Source organism: Haemaphysalis longicornis, unplaced genomic scaffold, assembly GCF_048455015.1.
Source record: "Haemaphysalis longicornis isolate Haplotype H1 unplaced genomic scaffold, Haemaphysalis longicornis Haplotype H1 scaffold_2, whole genome shotgun sequence".
In the NCBI taxonomy this organism is placed as follows: domain Eukaryota; kingdom Metazoa; phylum Arthropoda; class Arachnida; order Ixodida; family Ixodidae; genus Haemaphysalis; species Haemaphysalis longicornis.
In genome coordinates, this window is record NW_027526295.1 from 73088492 (window position 1) to 73106445 (window position 17954).

The window sequence follows — 17954 nt, forward strand, 5'->3', positions numbered from 1 at the left end:
GTCTGGATCTCGCTGCACTAAGGGAAGGGCACGTCCATAGTAGGTGGTTGGTGTCGGCGTCTTCGGCAGGAACCGTACAGGAATGGCAGGTGTTGGTCTGTCATAGTAGAACTGCCTCCTCCGAGTGTGCCGTCTCGTTGTAGTTGGGTGCAATTGTGCATTCGCCCATGTGCGCCGGAAACCACTTGACACGAACTTCTCTGCCCTGGAGCCTCGCCTTGCCGATGATGGCGGCCGCCTTGGCGCAAACGCGACCTTTAGCGTAGTTGCGTACGGCCAGTCTCGAGTCACTGAACAGTGTGCGGCACTCAACCTCGGAGACAGCCACGGCGATAGCGACCTCCTCGGCATCCGTGGCACAAGTCTCTTGGCCCAAGTCTCCAAGTTGAACATGGGCAAAACTAGCTGTTTATTTATTATTTGTTATTTTGTGGATCTGTGAGTCGCGACAAGTTTGACTAGAACAGCCGATGAGAAGTAATAAAAATTTACAATATTCTATTCTATTCATTCAATACTGCTGGTGTGACGTTACCGGAAGGAGTGGCAAGCAATAGTTACCTATTTAAAAACGAATATTGTAAATATTATTAGCGTGTATTTGAATACCAGACAATCGTTTGGTGGCGTCAAATCACGCAGAATTGAAGAATCAACGTTCTGATCAATGGTTTTTTAGGGGTTTTTTCTTCAATCTTCAGACGAAAGACCAAGGCTAGCAGTTGAAAGATCAATTTATTTGATGTAAGAGCAAAGCACATAAAAATTAGGCGCAGACATTTTTAGAGAACATTAGTGTTGGCACGTACAATTTTTTTTCCTTTGCCTAATGACTACCTTAGTAGCAATGACGCATCGGAAGCGGTGTAGTTCCGCAAAACGCTCATCATGGGGACGTGCAGGATATTTGTGGCATTGAAGCCGAATACAAAATCCGTATGCGTAAACTTGGGGTCTGGCACTGTGTAGTCAGCCACCAGAACATGCCTCAACCGCTGCTTCAGGTCTTCGTAGTCCCTGGGGTGTGTAAAGATGTCGGCCAAACCTCTGAACAGCGCTACAGGAGCTCGGATCTTTTCCAGTGGGTAGACTGGCGGCTTTTCCTGAGTAGGCAAGAAACCGCTTTACTGTTTTATGATTTCGCGTCCACAGAAGTGCCATAATTGCTCTTTCTGGCACCATTTCCAGCCACATTATTGCAAGCGACGAATTAGTCTTGTTTTGCAGATCGCGACGTTGTCAACGTTTTTGCAACCAGCAGGTCCGGATAATTTTTTTTAATTTCAACATAAACAGTTTCAGTTAAAAACCTCCCCCTGAAATTTTTAGTTTTGGCGTGCCTTCCGGAAACTGAAGCAACGCAAGAAATGATAAATGTATAGACGAATGCCAGGTGCACTGCTTAAAAGAAGCCTTACAGAAATATTATGTTACTATAACTAAGCACCGCTTTTTACTTTTCAGGCCAATAGTAACAGGACGATTTGAAGCAGAAGCACCATTACCGTCAGTGGGCAAAGAACTCCTCAAGAAACTAAGAGACGCAGTACGTTCTGCGCAATCATGCCGTACATTTCTAACTGTTTTTTGAGTAGTAATAATCGAAAACTATTCGATGCTTATAAGTAAATAAACGAAAGTACAAAATGAGAGAAATGAAAACGATATCTGTAAGCAAAAAAAAAAAAAAAAATCACGGCCAAATTTGGCCGTGATTTTGTAGAACACATTGAAACAGAACCTCACTATTCACGAAAAACACTCCGAGCAGGTGAAACGTTTTTTGTTTACTCAATTTTCTTTAGTACAGTTGTTCCTGTTTGGAACAAAAAAGGCCTGAGGCTATGAAAGGCGACATAGCACAATCGTCCTTAACAAACTGCCCACCGCCTCGCAGCCTTCTCTTCCATCTCTTCCATCGGGTTTGTAGTATCACGTGTACACCACGCAGTTATCAAGCCGCTATAACGCCGCTGAGTCGCCAACGCACGCCGCTGACGACGTAGTTTGAATGCGTTAAAGATATAAGGCGCGTCACTAACACTGATATCAGCGTCGCGTCCGTGGCTTGGTCGGTAGAGCGTCGCGCTGCGGCCGCAAAATATCTCAGAGAAAACGCCAGCATGGAATACGCGCGTGCTACGTCTTTCTCTACCCTCTCATAAGATCGTTGAAAACTCGTGCCATTCTCCAAGTGTCCACAAGTAGCAGAGCCGCGGTTCAACACACAATAAATTTATCTGGGTTACTCGGAGGCAGCATTACTTTCTAATTATATTTATATGTCGCTTCGCTCTTCGCGTGGAACCTCTAGCGTCATCACTAACAAAATGGCTTTCTGAAAAGTTGAAACTGCCGTTAGGAAAACCTTTCAGGAAATATTCGACAGTAGCTCTGAAGTCCATTCCAAGTGCCTGCCGAGTAATCTATAAAAATAAAAGTGGTCCAAACCGAATCGTCTGTTACGCATCGCTTGTCTTAGAGAGGTCCAGCCTTTCTAATGTTAGAGATCGAATTCTCTTCTCTTGAACGTCGCGCAAACCATGACGTGACAGATAGTTTTAAACCTTCCCCACAATTAGGTGCACCTATTCCGCAGCCGAACGTTGCCGCGTGCTGGCTCTTTGGTTATAAAAGAGCACCGTGTTGCTGCGTGGTGGGCTTTGAATTAGCCTTTATCAAGAAGGCGGCTGTTTTCATGGTGGTACGGGCGTAAAAATGAAATTAAATCAATGCAGGAAGTCGCTCTGAAACAAGGATTGTGTCTAAATGAAGGCGAATGCATTTGCCAATAGTAACCACATACCGAAACAAACGTTTGCACGAAAACGTTGATATCTTTCGAAAACGGCATTTGATAAGACTTGTTTTTAAACAAGAATACAGAGTCAGGTGTGCATGTAGGACATACCTGTGAGTAGCGACGGAGGTTTTCAGTTTTGCCGTAATCATACCTGACCAGATTTTGCGCTTTGTGTACCTGTAAGAGAAAACCAGTTTTTGAAAGAATGTGATTCCAATCAGACTACTAGAAATTTCAGTGTTTTCGTAACACTGATAAGGCATTGATAATCAGAAAAATAAGAGTGGGGTAAAGTGCACTCGGCAGGAATTCTCAAGTAATAAATGGAAGCCTACCACTGTCCCTGAAGAAGAAAGTGCATGACAGCTGAATCTTACTGGTACTCATCTACGGGGCAGAAACTGATAAACTGAGCAGAAACGGAGTGGATCCCTGGAGATGGTAAGCGCGGCAGGGGGCAGCAGAAAGTTAGGTGGGCACGTGAAATCAAGAAGGTCGGGGGGATAAATTGGTCACAGTTAGCACAGGACCAGTATAATTAAAGATCTATGGGACAGGCCTTCGCCCTGCAGTGGGCGTAGATAGACTGATGATCATGATGATCATGACGGCTGAAGGCACCACAGGTGTAGACTTAGACTGGGCAACTTAAAATGCAACACAATCTCTCCGTGTGGGTGATATTTCCCATATTGCTTTCATTACTAAAAAAATATTACTTGGTGGGAATAAAAGTCGAAGTTATGTGACTTGTTTTGTTTGATCGGAGCAGCCTGATCGGTTTCGTAAGCGTCCTGTGCGGACATCAAAAGGGCCGGCGTAATATACTGCAACATCAATTTCGCGTACATAGAAAGATAACAACAAAAAGGACAGTAAACTTTCAATGTTTATTCGTCTTACGAAAGCACTTCGACATCAATGGCTTGGAACTCTTCCACAACCGTGCGTTTTACGAACGATAGAGCAGATATGCGAAGAAGCGGAAAGAAATGTTCGTGGCTACTTCTTCATGAGACTTAGGGGTATTGACAAGAAATTTATAATAATTAAACAAACGCCCCAATAACTGCTCACGGATACCCAGACGAACTTATCAGAAGGTCTATCTCAAAGAAACGGTTCGAAGTTGTGTGCTTTACAAACTAGTGTGTTGATTTCCGAGAAGTCCACCACGAGAACGCCACACAATGCCTGCCTGGCCAAAGTAGTCGCCACTGTTTTCCTGTTGTGTTATGCCGAATAATTTTGACGTCAAAGACTTACGTTAGACAGCTGTAACTCTGGTGTCGATATCTGCACCAGGCAGCAGTTCTTTTTATCACTTAAACTATCCCATCCGCCTCTCCTGAAATGAACATAATAGTTTTCGAGGTTCTCTTCTAGGTAAGTGCAGCCCTCACACTTAGCGATCTTTTGAAATTTTGGTGCTAGGAACGACTGAGGAGTGCAGGTGGCAGCGATATTCGAACGTCTATTGTTGATAATTTTGGACTGCGTTGACGCGGTTAGAAATCGTGAACATTTGGCATCCAAACTGTACACGGTAGTCTGGCAAGAAAGGGTACTGTGGTTGAAAGAAATCTAATCCCGCTTAATTCTATCGCAGTGAGACACTCTAAAACAATTATTTACAGTACTCTCTAATGGGACGCAAAGAATACAGTCACTATCAAACTGAAAAGCAATTCACATTCTGGATCTTTACCTCCTCGTATTTCAATACACTGTGTCGCATGGTTGCGAGCAGCAGTATTTAAATTCGCTGTGTGTTCAGTGCACTACTGCTTTGTATGATTTACAGAGAACTTTGTTGTTTACGTCGAGATGAGAATAGATTGCGCAACTACCTATAAAACATTCTACTAAAGTAACCTCATTGAAATTTTGCTTTCATGCCTAATCCGTGGTGTAAGATGTTTGGCGGAGCTCGGTTAGACTGAGAGTAATAACTTCTTTCGCTAATCTGTCCGACGACATAAACATTGTTGCTGGGTGGCCTCCGACGACGACCGTGCGAGTCGTAGGTCAGCGGTGCTCCCAATACCGCCTTATTGGTTCCCATTCGTTTCTAGATACAGTAGCCGACCGAGTTTTCGGACCTGAAGGGGAACACAAAAAATAGTCCGAATAAAAGAGCACTCCGAAAAATCCGCAAGTCGCAAAAATGAGCTTTATTTCAGGTAAATGCAACCGACGAAGTCGCAAATGATTTCTTGCCTTAAATTTCTCCTGATAAGCTCCGCTTGCATCTCTGCAAGCGTCATGTATTCTTCGTAAGCTTTAAACAACGAAGCCAAAGTTTTGTTGTCCATTGTTGTTGTGCAAAGCTTCCGCCGCACACTAGATGCAAAATTATGCTCTCCATGATCAAACAAAGTTGGTTACCGCGGCAGCAATCAAGCCAATCCCCATCCAAGTCGAAGTTAGCCGGGTGGCTTAAAATTCAAGATGGCGTCGTCCTGGAGTCGCCCCGTGGGTCTGTCGCAAAAAAGTTTGTCCGGAAAAAACAAACTTTTCGCTTTATTTTGTCCGAAATATCCGTTTTTTTTATATTCGTTGCTCTGACTAGACAGCGGCGGCTCCTCGGGAAAGTCCAGAATATCTAGCAAGTCCGAATTTTTGGAGTCCGAAAAAACGGTCGGCTACTGTACAGGGTTTTAGAAGCTTTTGGACCGTGCCTTGCTTGCGTACACTTCCTTGTGTTAAATACTTTATTTTCTGTTGTGAATACGTACCGAAGAAGTGCGTATACTAAAGAGGTGTAATCAGCTGTATTACGAATCAGTATGTTCTTAACACAAGTGCCGAATATTTTTTGCAGCCAATTTTATTAAAACGCAGAAAGCAGTTATGTGGTGCTTGTTTCACTAACGATGCTCAAACTGGTAGGGCTTTATTTTGTTTTAGGCACTAGATAGGCACGACATACTACCTTAGCGGGGTCATAAAATAGAGTTGCTTGAAATATTCATAGCGAAAAATAAGCAGGGTTACTGTGACTGCAATTTGATTATGTGTGCTGATGACATAAATACTTTACATTTCATATCGATACAGCAAGTGACAAATTATCATACGAGGCCTGGTGCTTGAAAGTAAATTTTTCTTACCTGGGCGTAATGTAAGACTGTCTGGGTAGAGGCACCAACTGACAAATTGGCTTCGTATACCGGAATGCGGGTCTGTGTTAAAAAGCACACATTTCACATTTGAAAAAGTGTACTGACTATACGTCTTTGTTCTTCGAATGTCACTTACCGTGACGCTTACACAGCACCTCAAAGCAATGCCCACAGCTAATTCGTGCAATATTTTCGCGCCATATTCAAGCCGTCTTGAAAAGTACCGCAAAACTTCGGCGTTGCTGGACCTTGCGCCTATGGAAGTACTGAAAATACATTTGGCTGACGTGTGAGCTCACATACATGCCATTGTAATTCTACTGGCTGTGAACGCAGGCATGTGAAACTTGACGTCCCCATTGGCTCGAATTCGAGTAAGCGCGGGCCTCACGTTCTGACTGGCTCTCGGACGCGTCATAGGGCTGCGAACACAGTGATACGCTGGCCTGACATCCCTATTCAGTGTGCAACGGTTCGACCATAGGGCCACGGGCGATTCCGCGTAATTGCGGCCATTCTTGTTTGGGATTTACTCTGAGGGCAATAGACCGCACGGGCTCTTTTTTCAACGACCGTTGGGTTAATCGTCTGTGGTGTTTGTGCGTTGTTAAACTGATGAGCAAATGACTCTGCAGCTGTGAGCGATTTCGTTTGTTTGTTCACATCCAGTGTTAAGTTCGGGCTCCTCATTCAATGAATGAAAGCCGCCGGTGGCTCATGTATTGGCGTCGCCTCCGCCTGTAGCTGCTATCTTGTGTCCCTTTCATGCAGCCGCACGGACGCCGAGTTCGGAGCCGCTGAGAGCATGTTTTGTGCCCGTCCTTTTGCGTGTCAAAAGGCGGGGGCGCTTAGCCTGAGTACCTCTGTCGCGTCGGAGGTGGCTGGTCATTCGTCATGACAAGCTGACGGGAAGCCAAATGATGGTGTCTCTTAGGTCGAAAAGGCGCGCGCTGTAAGTTTGCAGAATCTGCGACGCCGGCGTCGGCGCCGGTCGTTGACGGGTCGTTCACCTCAAAGAAGGTCGCCTGAGCGTGCAGCGCCTCTTCCCGTGGGATGTTCAGGAGCACGGCGGCGTCCCTTAGACTGGGAGGGGATTAGCAGCGACTCCCTCATTGTCCCGGCGCGCGCGCAGATGAGAGGCGCCAAGGCGAGGACGCGGGAGGAGGTTAGCCACGCGAAAACCGCTCTAAGCCTTCGGCTCGGCTTTTGAGCAGATGCCGCCCAGATAAAGGAAATGGTGTGTCCACTCCGCGCGGCCAGTGACTTTAGGTTGCACTTGCTGGTCGGTTGCAACAAAGTGCGTGGGAAACGTACTATCCGTGCAGGAGAGAGAGTGTTGTGTCACGTTACCGCAGGTGTGGAAATGTGTGGGATTGGCTGGTCCGTGTGGCCAATGAATGGTTCGTATTAATTGTTCTGAAAGGGTTTTTCGCTCTTTCTTGAACGCCCCCTTGTGAGGCGTGGTTTTTGGCCTAAAAACCGGAGTGTTGGGTTTTGTCCAGGGTCGGTCGAGAGGGATCTAGCAGTATAGATCTCGGCCGAACAGGCTGCTGTTGGCAGAGTGACAATGTAACCGTCATTGTGACCTGATATAAACTTGGAGTAATGTAAATAGTGTAAATAAACCTAATATCCAGCAAGGAAGCAGTCTTTATCCCTCACCCGCTTCAAGCATCGGTCGTCGGTCATCGGAGCAGCGAGTCGAGATCGTACTCACGGCTCGCGCCTCAAAAGAGCATCATTATTTCGTCTTCATCGTTCGCCAAGATGATGGAGAGGCGAAATTTAACTTCCAGCGTAGTGTGATGTTTTCAGTTAGTTAAAAAAAGTTCTGTGATACTGAGCCAAGTGCTTCCCCATGTTGCAGCGGCCGACTGCTTTTTGCACTCATATTTCCCTAGACATGGATGGTGTTTTAAGAACTATGGGCGGCAGTGCGGTCTTTAAAGCGCGACCCTTTGTAGTCATAGAGCTGCATGCTGCAGTAACTCCAGTGGATGGACCTCAGCATCGAAGATCTGAACCACAGATTCAAAGCTAGTATACACTTCGGCTGGGCTTCTTGCAAAAGGTAAAAGACGGCTAAGCGCCGTCCTATCGGTGCGCTGCTTAAAAAAACCATGCACATAAGCAAGCGGGCCTTCCGTTTTATGGCCACGCAGTTAGATGTACTATTATGAGCAATTTGAAAGGGAACAGAGGAACGCGTGGCGAACAGCCTTGAAACAGACTCGGAGCGATACGCGGATGGCGCTGTGAAAAACAAAGAGGGAAAGGAGGGCGCTCCCCCCCCCCCTTACTCTGGCCTTTCTGAAAAGCAGCAGCTTACGTCGTTTCGCCGATAATACGGTATCTTCCAACAGCCGATAAGATGCACGGCGGGAATGGGAACAATTCTCAGAACAGCGTCCCCCTTTCCACTTTGTTTCCGACAGCGTATCACTCATAGCTGGGTCTGAGTGTGCTTTCTACGCGTTCCTGTGTTCCCTTTCGTATTGCTCATAATAGTACACTATCCTTTCGCACAGTTGTTTGTGGTCAGCTGGTCAACTCAATGAAGAAAGGGAGTGCACTAAGATGCAAGCAGTCTCGTTCAAACACGGATGAGAACGTAATAATTACTGATAAAAATACAGTGACCATTAGAACCTCGGCATCAGATTTAACGAGATAGAGCGTGCTGTATACTAATGATAAGTGCAGGGTATTTTATGGCACTGCGAAAATTGGAAGTCCAAATGACCTAGTGGGCCATTGGAGCGCATTCTGCTCTTACGTTGACGATAATTTTGTTATTTTCATTTGAATGCTACTACAGCACTGCGGACGTCACATGCCCACCGTTCTGTGTAAGCAGAGAATGTTACTCCGAGTGGATTCTTTTAAATACTAGTAATTTTATTCCGGAAACACTCCTGTGTAGGTTGTGTTGTCCAGGCTTTGCGATGCTCCTCACTTTATATAGATCTTTTTTGTTAGGTCGATGGTTTAAAGAGCGCGAAGGGAATCCAAGTCAAGGGAGTCCAAGCCTAGCAGTATGCACGGGCACGGGACTCCACTTTTCAGATCCTACGCAGAGGAAACACTATTTTGAACTTTTGGTGATAGTCCAATAATAATCGATAGATACTAGTAAATCGGGTAATAAATATGCACAGAGATGTTCGCATGTTCTTGGGTCGATGTGTTCTGTTTTAAAGAGCGGTGCGGCCGAGCTCGGACAATAACAGGCGAGATCTCGGCGAAACGGTCAAAATTAATCCGGCGCCCTCCACTACGGCGCGCCTTTTTGCCTGTGTAGCGTCCGCGCGTGAAACCTCGTAATCGAATCGAATCTGTCTTTGAGGGAAGGACTCAGTGCAGGGCATTTTAGCCCCCGCGGGAGCGAGGTGAGCAGCTTTATCACATGGAGATGGCGTCCTCTTCGTCATTGCATTTACGCGTGCAGAGTGTCGTCTCTTTTTTCAGAAGCCCACTGATACCTTTTATGCTGTCAGTCGGCTTCTGAAGGATATCAGTGGACTCCATCGTCACAGTTATGGTTTCCCTCAACGGACCCGTGCGGGGTATTACATTAGATGGAGCATAGGCGTAGAGTTTTCAATTTCCCGGTGGGGGCAAATACACACACACACACACACACACACACACATATATATATATATATATATATATATATATATATATATATATATATATATATATATATATATATATATATATATATATATATATATATATATATATATAACTGGCATGCTGGCGATGGGGCCGAAGGCGTGGTGAACACAAAGTAAGAAACCTCGGTAACAGCAACAGCGGAGGGTTTATTTCGACGTTTCGACTTCGAGACAAGTCTTCTACGGGAATGATGGCTTCGGTCGCTTCGGAAGAGAGCATATATGTCGAGAGTGGAAACCGGGTTTACGAATGGAAAACGATACCACACACAAAAATACGTGAATAACACAAACACGATGCGGAAATCTTCCTTATTATAAGAATGAACAAAAAATGAACAAAAAATGAACAATGAAGAGAGAGACGCCAAGATAGTTGAAAAAAAAAAAAAAAAAGGAAGGAAGGGAGACGAAAGAGCACTGAACAGGAATTCGAGTGGTGGCGGAAACGGGAAAACATCAACAGCGCCCGAAAGTGGGGTTGTAGAACAAAGGAGAGAAGGCAATATATCTTCCGCCTCTAGCCGTCACCATGCAAATGCCCAGACGCTCGGAGGGATCGCGTTTCCGTTGATTGAAAGCGAGTGTCCCGCCATATGTTCGGAAAGTGCGAACAAGGCATTTTACAGCCCGTTTATGGGCCCTTTCCCGGAGCTGAGACAATTAAAGGACGTTTTGTGGTCGTGCAGAAGGAAACGGTCCGCCACCATTCTACCGTCCCCTCGCCGGACGGACGCCTTCCGAGAACGGGGCGCTAGGCCGAGTTTTCAGGTCTTTGTAAGAACTGCCACTTTGCAGCTCAGCGACAACCCGTGCGTCGTCGGTGTCTCCCCTCCGCTGAGTGGGGGATGCGGGGGGGGGGGGGGGGGGAACAGCCAAACCAGAACGCAAGCTGCTCAACGGGATGGAGGGGAAAACGGAGAAAATAAACCCCGATGGTTCGGTCACGGCCGCTGGATGAAAGGCGCACTGCGTGCGCTCTCATCCAGCGGCCGTGGTTCGGTAGCCCGGCTTAGAAGACGATTGTAGGTGCAAGGGAGGGAAAAATAGATTTGCTAGCCGTCAAAAATGTAACCAGTCCGCGGGGGCGAATAGTGATAACAGCGGCAAAGATATGTGCGCTCGACAGAATTGTATTGCTTATTTTCTGTGTTATGCGCCATATCCAATTGAACGTTCAAATCCCCCAACCAATTTTCGAACACGTGTTTTGGGGAGAAGGTAAACAGAAGTTATTGCTGAAACAGCACCGACACTAAGTAACATTACTTAATTGTAAGATTGTGATGGAGATTTAGAAAAGGTTTCCAAAGTTATAACACAATATTATAAAAGAGAGAATTAAAAAAAAAACGAGAAAAGGATAGGAGTGAACACGAAGAGCGGAAAAGGAGAGAAGGAAGAAAAATGAAAACAAAAACGGAAAAACATCAGCAATGTGGGAAAAATCCACTGAACAAACGCTCACGTGCATGTGATTTCGAGAGTCCGGCTCCGGCTACATACACAGCGCCACTGATACGGTTAGGTAGATGACAATGTTTTAATCGCTGCAGGTGTGCCTGGGTCCTCATTTATACCTTTTTTGATTATATTGAATCGGTATATGAGGTATGATTCACGTTGTTTTCGTTCCCGGTTTGACCTGAACCCCGTCTCTAAGAGCGTGACGCTTAGTTTATCGAAAGAATGATCTGGAAGGCTGAGGTGTCTGGAGAGGGGCAGGGTCGGGCGCGTTTTGGCGTGCGCTTTGTGATTATTGAACCGGAGCCTGAAAGAGGTCCCTGTTTGCCCTATATATTGCATTCGACACACATTGCATTCAATCAAATAAATCACATTGGAAGTGTCACACGTCATGTTCCCGCGAATTTTTAAAGAATACTCTGAGTTGGAGCTTTGAGCAGTGCTTGACTGTTGCATTGCCTTGCAGACAAGGCCAACAAGGCACCGCGGTTTCAGGCATGGCCGGCATTCATTATGCGCGGACAATGAATTCGTCCTTGCGTTCACGAGTGTGTCTTTGAGGTTCCGGGATCGTCGGTAGACGACGCCTGGAACGGACGGAAACGCCCGTTTGAGGCGTTCACTTTGTTCGAGAATGTTGTAGTGCCGGTTCAAGATGTTTTTTACGTTAGGAAAGTTGGTGCTGTACGTTAAGCATAGGTCTGTTCGTTGTAAGTCGCGTTGTGGGGGACGATTCGCAATTAGGTCCACGCGGTTGAGTGCGTCGGCCTTTTTTATGGCGTCATCAGTTACACGCGCTGGGTACCCCTGCCCCTCCAGCATGGTTTTTAAATTTTTGGCGTTGGTAGTGAAATCTTCCGATTTTGAGCAGATTCGTTTGAAACGGTGGGCCTGGCTATAAGGAATGCTATTTTTACAGTGACGTGGGTGGTCGCTTTGGTAATGCAGATATTGCTGGCGATCCGTTGGCTTCCGATACAGCTTTGTCGTGAGTTCACCGTCTTCAATTTTCACGGTCACATCCAGGAAGTTTATGCTCTCTTGAGAGTAGGTGTGAGTAAAATTGATGTTCAGGTGTGCAGAATTGTAACAGTCGATGAAGTGGAGGAGCTCGTCCTCGTTGTAGGTCCAAATAAAAAAGATATCGTCAATGTACCTTTTGTACAGGAGGGGTTAATTTTAAGTGGGTTCAGACAGGAATGTGGCATCTAACTTCCCCATAAACAGGTTGGCGTAGCTTGGTGCCATCTTGGTTCCAATGGCGGTTCCACTAACTTGCCGAAAGTACTCATTGTTGAATTCAAATTAATTTAGTTGACGAGGGCCGCTAACCTCGTAGTTGCGAGGTTAGCGGCCCTCGCGTAAGGTTACACCGCATACGCGCACACGCCGGCATGGTTATCGCCTCCTCCGCAGAAGTGGCGCAAGGAGGGGAGCGGTTCTTTATCGAGGCTGGAACCGTGGCCGCCGAACCACGTGCACTTGTTTCGAAGAAGTCGCTTCGTTTACTAGTTGCCGACTACTGGGGGTTCCGCAGAACAGCCGGCCGGCCCCATTTTCCGCCTTTGCCGATGCCTACACTGCGTGGAGGCTGGAGCGTTGGGTTACTGCGGCTTCCCTGTGTCCCACTGGATTGAAGGCCGCACGCTTCCCCACCGGCCACCTCCTTTCCAGCTTCCTCACCATTTCTACAAACCGTGTGTGTGCGTGCGCGCACGGCTCAGGACGCATTCCGAGAATAGTGAGCGGGCAGCTTCCGTGGCATCACGGGTGCGTGTTCGTCTGCCGTTTGGGTATCGGAGGGTCCTGTCAGCATGCGGCATTTCGGGACGTTCCGCGTGCGTCACGACGAACGGTTTTAGGCCATCGACTGATTTGTAGTGGGGGTGCGACCTTTGACGTCACGTTTATGCGCGGAGCGCAGGCTTGGGAACAAGTCAAAGATCCTCAGAGGTGCAATAAAGCCTCTTCGCCCCTAACTGATTTCGGAAAAGGGGACCGCTACACCTGCATGCTGCGGAGCATCGAATAATAACGACGAGTGCCGTTTTATTTCTTCTTTACTGCTTTTTTACTGTTTTTACTGTCTTTTTTTACTGTATTTCGCTATCGAAATTCGCACCCCCACCCCCCCCCCAAAAAAAAGAGGAAAAAAAAACAGTCTCTGGGACCGCTTATGCACCCAGCCAGGGTTGTGTGGAAGACGTTCACGCTTTCATTGTTTTTCTGGGAAAACCGAGATGTCGCAAATTTAATTAAGCGCACAACGGGCGGAGAGCCGTACCTTTGCGGTCTTGCCAGCAGAAAGGCCGATAATTTGTATGGGAGTATTGAAAGACGCGTTTTCCTGTGCGACTGCGTCGAAGGGTCCTGAGAGACGTCGATGTTTCTCTTGTAACGCCGGCGAAATGTCAGTTGTCAGGGGTAGTTACCGCTTTAGAGCGTGCAAAGAGCGGGTGCGTACTGGTCGGTATAGTTACACTAGCTGCGAGGTCATTACAGGTTTCACCAACTATCAATAGGATGGCCCCGGCTGGCCGGACGGAGAGAGTTCCACACGAACTTCCCCGGTGGGGGCACGCGCCCCGTTGCCCCCACGTAGTTGACGCCTATGAGATGGAGGGTCTAAAATAACAACACGGACGCAACAAGAATACAGACAATGAAACAGGCATTCAGACATGTAAAGAATGTAAATAATCTAAAGACGTACAGACATGCAAAGTTCTTTGCGATGTGAAGACTTCCGCAGTTGACAACCCGAAAAAGGATCCAAAGCCCCTCCACTCTGACATTCAGTTCACGCTTGAATGGGAACGCGACAGCTCCATCCCCCCTTTTCTCTTTTGTTGTCCAAGTGACGAGAAGAAGCAAAAGCCTCGAGTTCTCCGCTCACAGGAAGCTGACGCACACATACCGCCACCCTCAGCTTACTTTGGCTCATCCCCTCAACCACAACCCCTCAGTTGTGTCCTCTTTATTCAACAGATCGGCAGCGATTTTTGCTGCGGAATATGCACACACAAAAAAGATGAGAGCCACATAATTCGCGGACCTGAAAAAAAAAAGAAATAAAGAAACGCCATTCTAAAAGTTCATCCGTTCCGTATTCCGCGCCTCAAAACGAAAGAGCGTGATGCACTAGTCATAGAGGGCATGGACCGTCGGACCTCTGGAACGCCGGAGCCGGCCCCCTACGTGGCAGGAGCAAGAGAGGCGCCGGACCGCTTATTCAGAGGAGAAGGGGTGCAAATCGTTCGTAACCCATCGACCACGCAAGGCCACCCCATCCCCCGCTCCAAAGACCGCGCGACAAAGGCGAAAGCGCCCGGAGAGGTGTGCCACACCCCATGCGCCTAGTGCTCCTCGTCCAATATTGTTGAAACCAGAGTCGCTCAAACCAAAAAATATCCCAGAGAGTATTCGGCAGCCCAGAAACGACGTCTGTAGACAGAAGGAAGAACACAGCGCGACGCCGACCGATGCGGGACGGCAGACCACAAAATTGACCTCGCCGAAACGGCCTCGGAAAGGAAACAAACCGGGGAGAGCGGCTTTTCCTTGAGTTGCCCCACGGAGCCTGAATCTCTCGCCAGGGACCGCCCCGTCTGTGTACACACACGGGCTAAGTTCCACAGAAAAGGGTCGTGTGAGAGGCCAGCAGCGCGGAAAAAAATGCGAGACGACGTGTTAGTGGGGGCCCCGTCATCCCAGAAGAAGGAGGAGAGCCGGCCTCGAAACGACCGGTCTCCCCTTCCTGTACTATTGGCTGGGGTGCAACCATATCCAACAGACGTGTAAAAAAAACCGCGGAATCTGCTCATTGGGTGGACAACAAAAACGCACCATTAAAAAAACAGAACCAAACCAAACAAAAGTAGTATTGTCAGGCATGTTCCTTTGAAAATGAAGGTACTTTGTACTGAGCTTTTTCCAGTACCGGCCCTCCTAGCGGCCGCTACGGCGAACTAAAAAATGAAGGCCGTTTCACTCAATATGAAAGCTGTCGGAAGTGCAGAGCAGCGATTCGACATAACGGGTGGTGGTGCCGTTATCCGCTCACTACTACCACCCATCACGCTCTTCGCCGCCCTGTCTCACCCCTCTCTTGAACAATATGTGATTCAAATTTCCCACCTTTGCACAGCTCGCGCTCCCCCTGCCTGAAAGTGTGCCAGCGGGAGTTCTGTTCTTTTTGTCCTTGCTTTAATTTTGCCTGCTGGAGCTGTTTTGGGTCATTTCGAACGCGCCATTTTTTTCTTGCGCGGCTGGAACCTTCCTACGCATTTCGAACGCGCCATGTTTTTCTTTCGCTGCCGCATTTTCGCTTACCACCGTAAAAACCAACCCAACCAGCATTCCAAAGTAAATGAATGCGGGGGCAGCCGGTTATATACACAAGTTTTGCCTTAAATGTACCTGCAGTTTTTAATGCGCTAAACAACGGTGAGCTGTATGGCAAGCGCCAGCGGTTCATGAGGTTCGATGGTTATGAATATTTAAACGGCGTGGTTTTCCAACCTTGGCGCGACTCCCGGACGAAGGTACACCAGGCTCTACTTGGTTCCGTTATCTCGCTGCGCCGCCTGATTCCGGCAGTCGCTTAACATCGAGCGTTAGCGAGCTACGACGACAAGGCGACCCCACAGTGTGCTCTGCACTTACAAATGGCATTAAGGCACGCCCCCAAGAAGTCGTGCTTTCGGAGAGCTCGTGCACAAAATGTCATAATCTTGCGCTGCTGATCACGAGGTCGCGGGCTCGATTCCCGGCCGCGGCGGCCGCTTTTATGATGGAGGCGAAAAGCAGAAACGCCCGTGTGTACGAGATTTCGGCGCACGTTAAAGATCCCCAGGTGGTCAAAATTAATCCGGAGCCCTCCACTACGGCGCGCCTCGTCGCCTTCGTTGCGGCGGCGCGTTAAACCCCACAATCAATCAATCAAAATGTCCTAATCCTGCATTCCCTTCCGCACCCACCCGTCACCTGTATACCTTTCACAAGAATGTAATGGTAGTAGGCGCCCATTCCCGTGGTTAATCTGGAGTTGTGATTCCCGCCATGGGGCCAAACGATGCGCACCTTCTTCGCCTCGGCTCTGCGCTTGAACCACTGTGGGCTGTTTCACCGGTTAAACAAAACCACTGCTGATCAGCCCTATACCACGTTTCCCACACGTTCTGCGGATCGCACAGACACCAGGTTCTGGAAACTCAGGCCATTCAATGGTCAGTTACAACCTTCAGAAGTTTCTGCCACGCCGCAAAGCGAGCTATGCCCACTCAGGCCCAGCACATCGGCTCGGCGCCGGCGTAGGAACGCAGGTGCACGCGCCAGGTCGGCGCGCCGCTTTTGAACGCCTTTCGACCATGGGGGTGACTGTGGCCAGGGAGAAAATCAACCCTGAAGGACTCAACTGTCGTGGATGGACTAATATTCGTCGCCGACAACAAGCCTTCCAGGACGCTACAAATTCCCCGCCAAGAATGCCCTCTCACTCGGGTCCCGCATCGCCCCGACAAGGCACCGCGTACCTGCCCGCCGCGCCGCACCCCTACCACATCTTCAATACCGCCCACGGACATCAAAATTGTTCGGCGCCCACTTGGAGGACTAGACCTCAGGTCAGTTGCATAAGCCTCTCTCGCAGATGTCGTCATTAAAGAAGCTGGCGTCCCCATAAACCCAGTTGATCAAGTCTGCATCCAGCGGACCAATTGCTCATGAACACTCCATCAGAAGACCGCGGAAACAAGCATGCGTCGGTAACGTCTCTGACGATCCGGGGAAGCGTCACAAAGTGGCTGCTCATGTGTCGGTACCCGCTAACACCATTGCCGGGGTGATTTTTAACATTCCTGTGGAAGACACAGCAGAGCAAGTACGGGAAAGTATATGAAAATTAAACCCGGGCCTTGGAACCGTAGAGGCTAAGCACCTCAAAACATCCAACGTGGCACGAATTCTATTTGGTGGCACCAAAGCCACTTTCTGGATTCGCTATCGATCCGCTACATACCGATACAAACCCTGTAGACGCAAGACCGGAGCATGCGCCCTCGGCTGCAAATCGGACACCGGCAAGACGTCTGTCCCACTGCAGAGCTGTCCCCCAGGTGCTCCCATGACACTTACGACAACCTGCTTGTTGAGCAACTTACCAGAACTCTCTTTACCCTATACAACATGTGTGTAACAGAATGTCTTCACCAAATAAAAACAGCACAAGCAAAAGAAAGCACACATCCCTTGCAAAGGAAAATACCGTGCTTGCATCGGGCAGTCGGTTTCTGAAGCACACGCTTCAGAAACGGTGTTCTTCAGAAACCGACAGGATAAGGTCGACAGTATAAAGTGGACAGCCAAGAACGTCGATTGTATCAAGCGGCCATTGGGATGAAACCCAGACGTGGGCAATTGATAGATTACCCCACCGAATAATGAATTAATGCATTAATTGCGATAAATCTTTTTCACAAGTTAATGAATTCAATTCACGTGAGCGCATTAAACAAGAAATCAAGCTCCCCAAAACTCTACGTTAGGTTTTCTCACTCTGTCGCCTTACATCATAACAGCCCGCTCGTATGATGCCATAATTAAAATCGCACGTTTGAAGGGGCAACGATGAGAGGCTCCGGGTTCGCTTCTTTTAGGAACAGCGACACTAAGCACGCGTTCTAGCCGCCATATGCCAGCCGCATCTACTACACGAGGGTCTGTTTAACGACCCGTCTTGACAACCGCAGAAATAGACATATATTTCTTTAAAAATCAGGAATGTACATGATTTTGACTCTTCCGTGTGGGAGAACCCACCCACTGCAAAGTCTTTTTTTTTAAGATTTCGAACTCGAAATGTTGTTTTTGTCACTAACT

The 17954-nt window shown here is 47.9% G+C and overlaps 1 protein-coding gene across 1 annotated transcript in view; it reads right to left on the minus strand.

Moving 5' to 3' along the window:
• Positions 1-833: 833 nt before the first annotated feature.
• The window catches only part of LOC144168066 (lipase 1-like), an 85332-nt gene continuing 68211 nt past the window's right edge, over positions 834-17954 (minus strand). Inside the window, exons 8-9 of the mRNA XM_077697151.1 lie at positions 2912-2980; positions 834-1103 (exon numbers count right to left, since the gene is read on the minus strand). Coding sequence (XP_077553277.1) covers positions 834-1103; positions 2912-2980 — 339 coding nt within the window. The remainder of the gene's footprint in view (positions 1104-2911; positions 2981-17954) is intronic.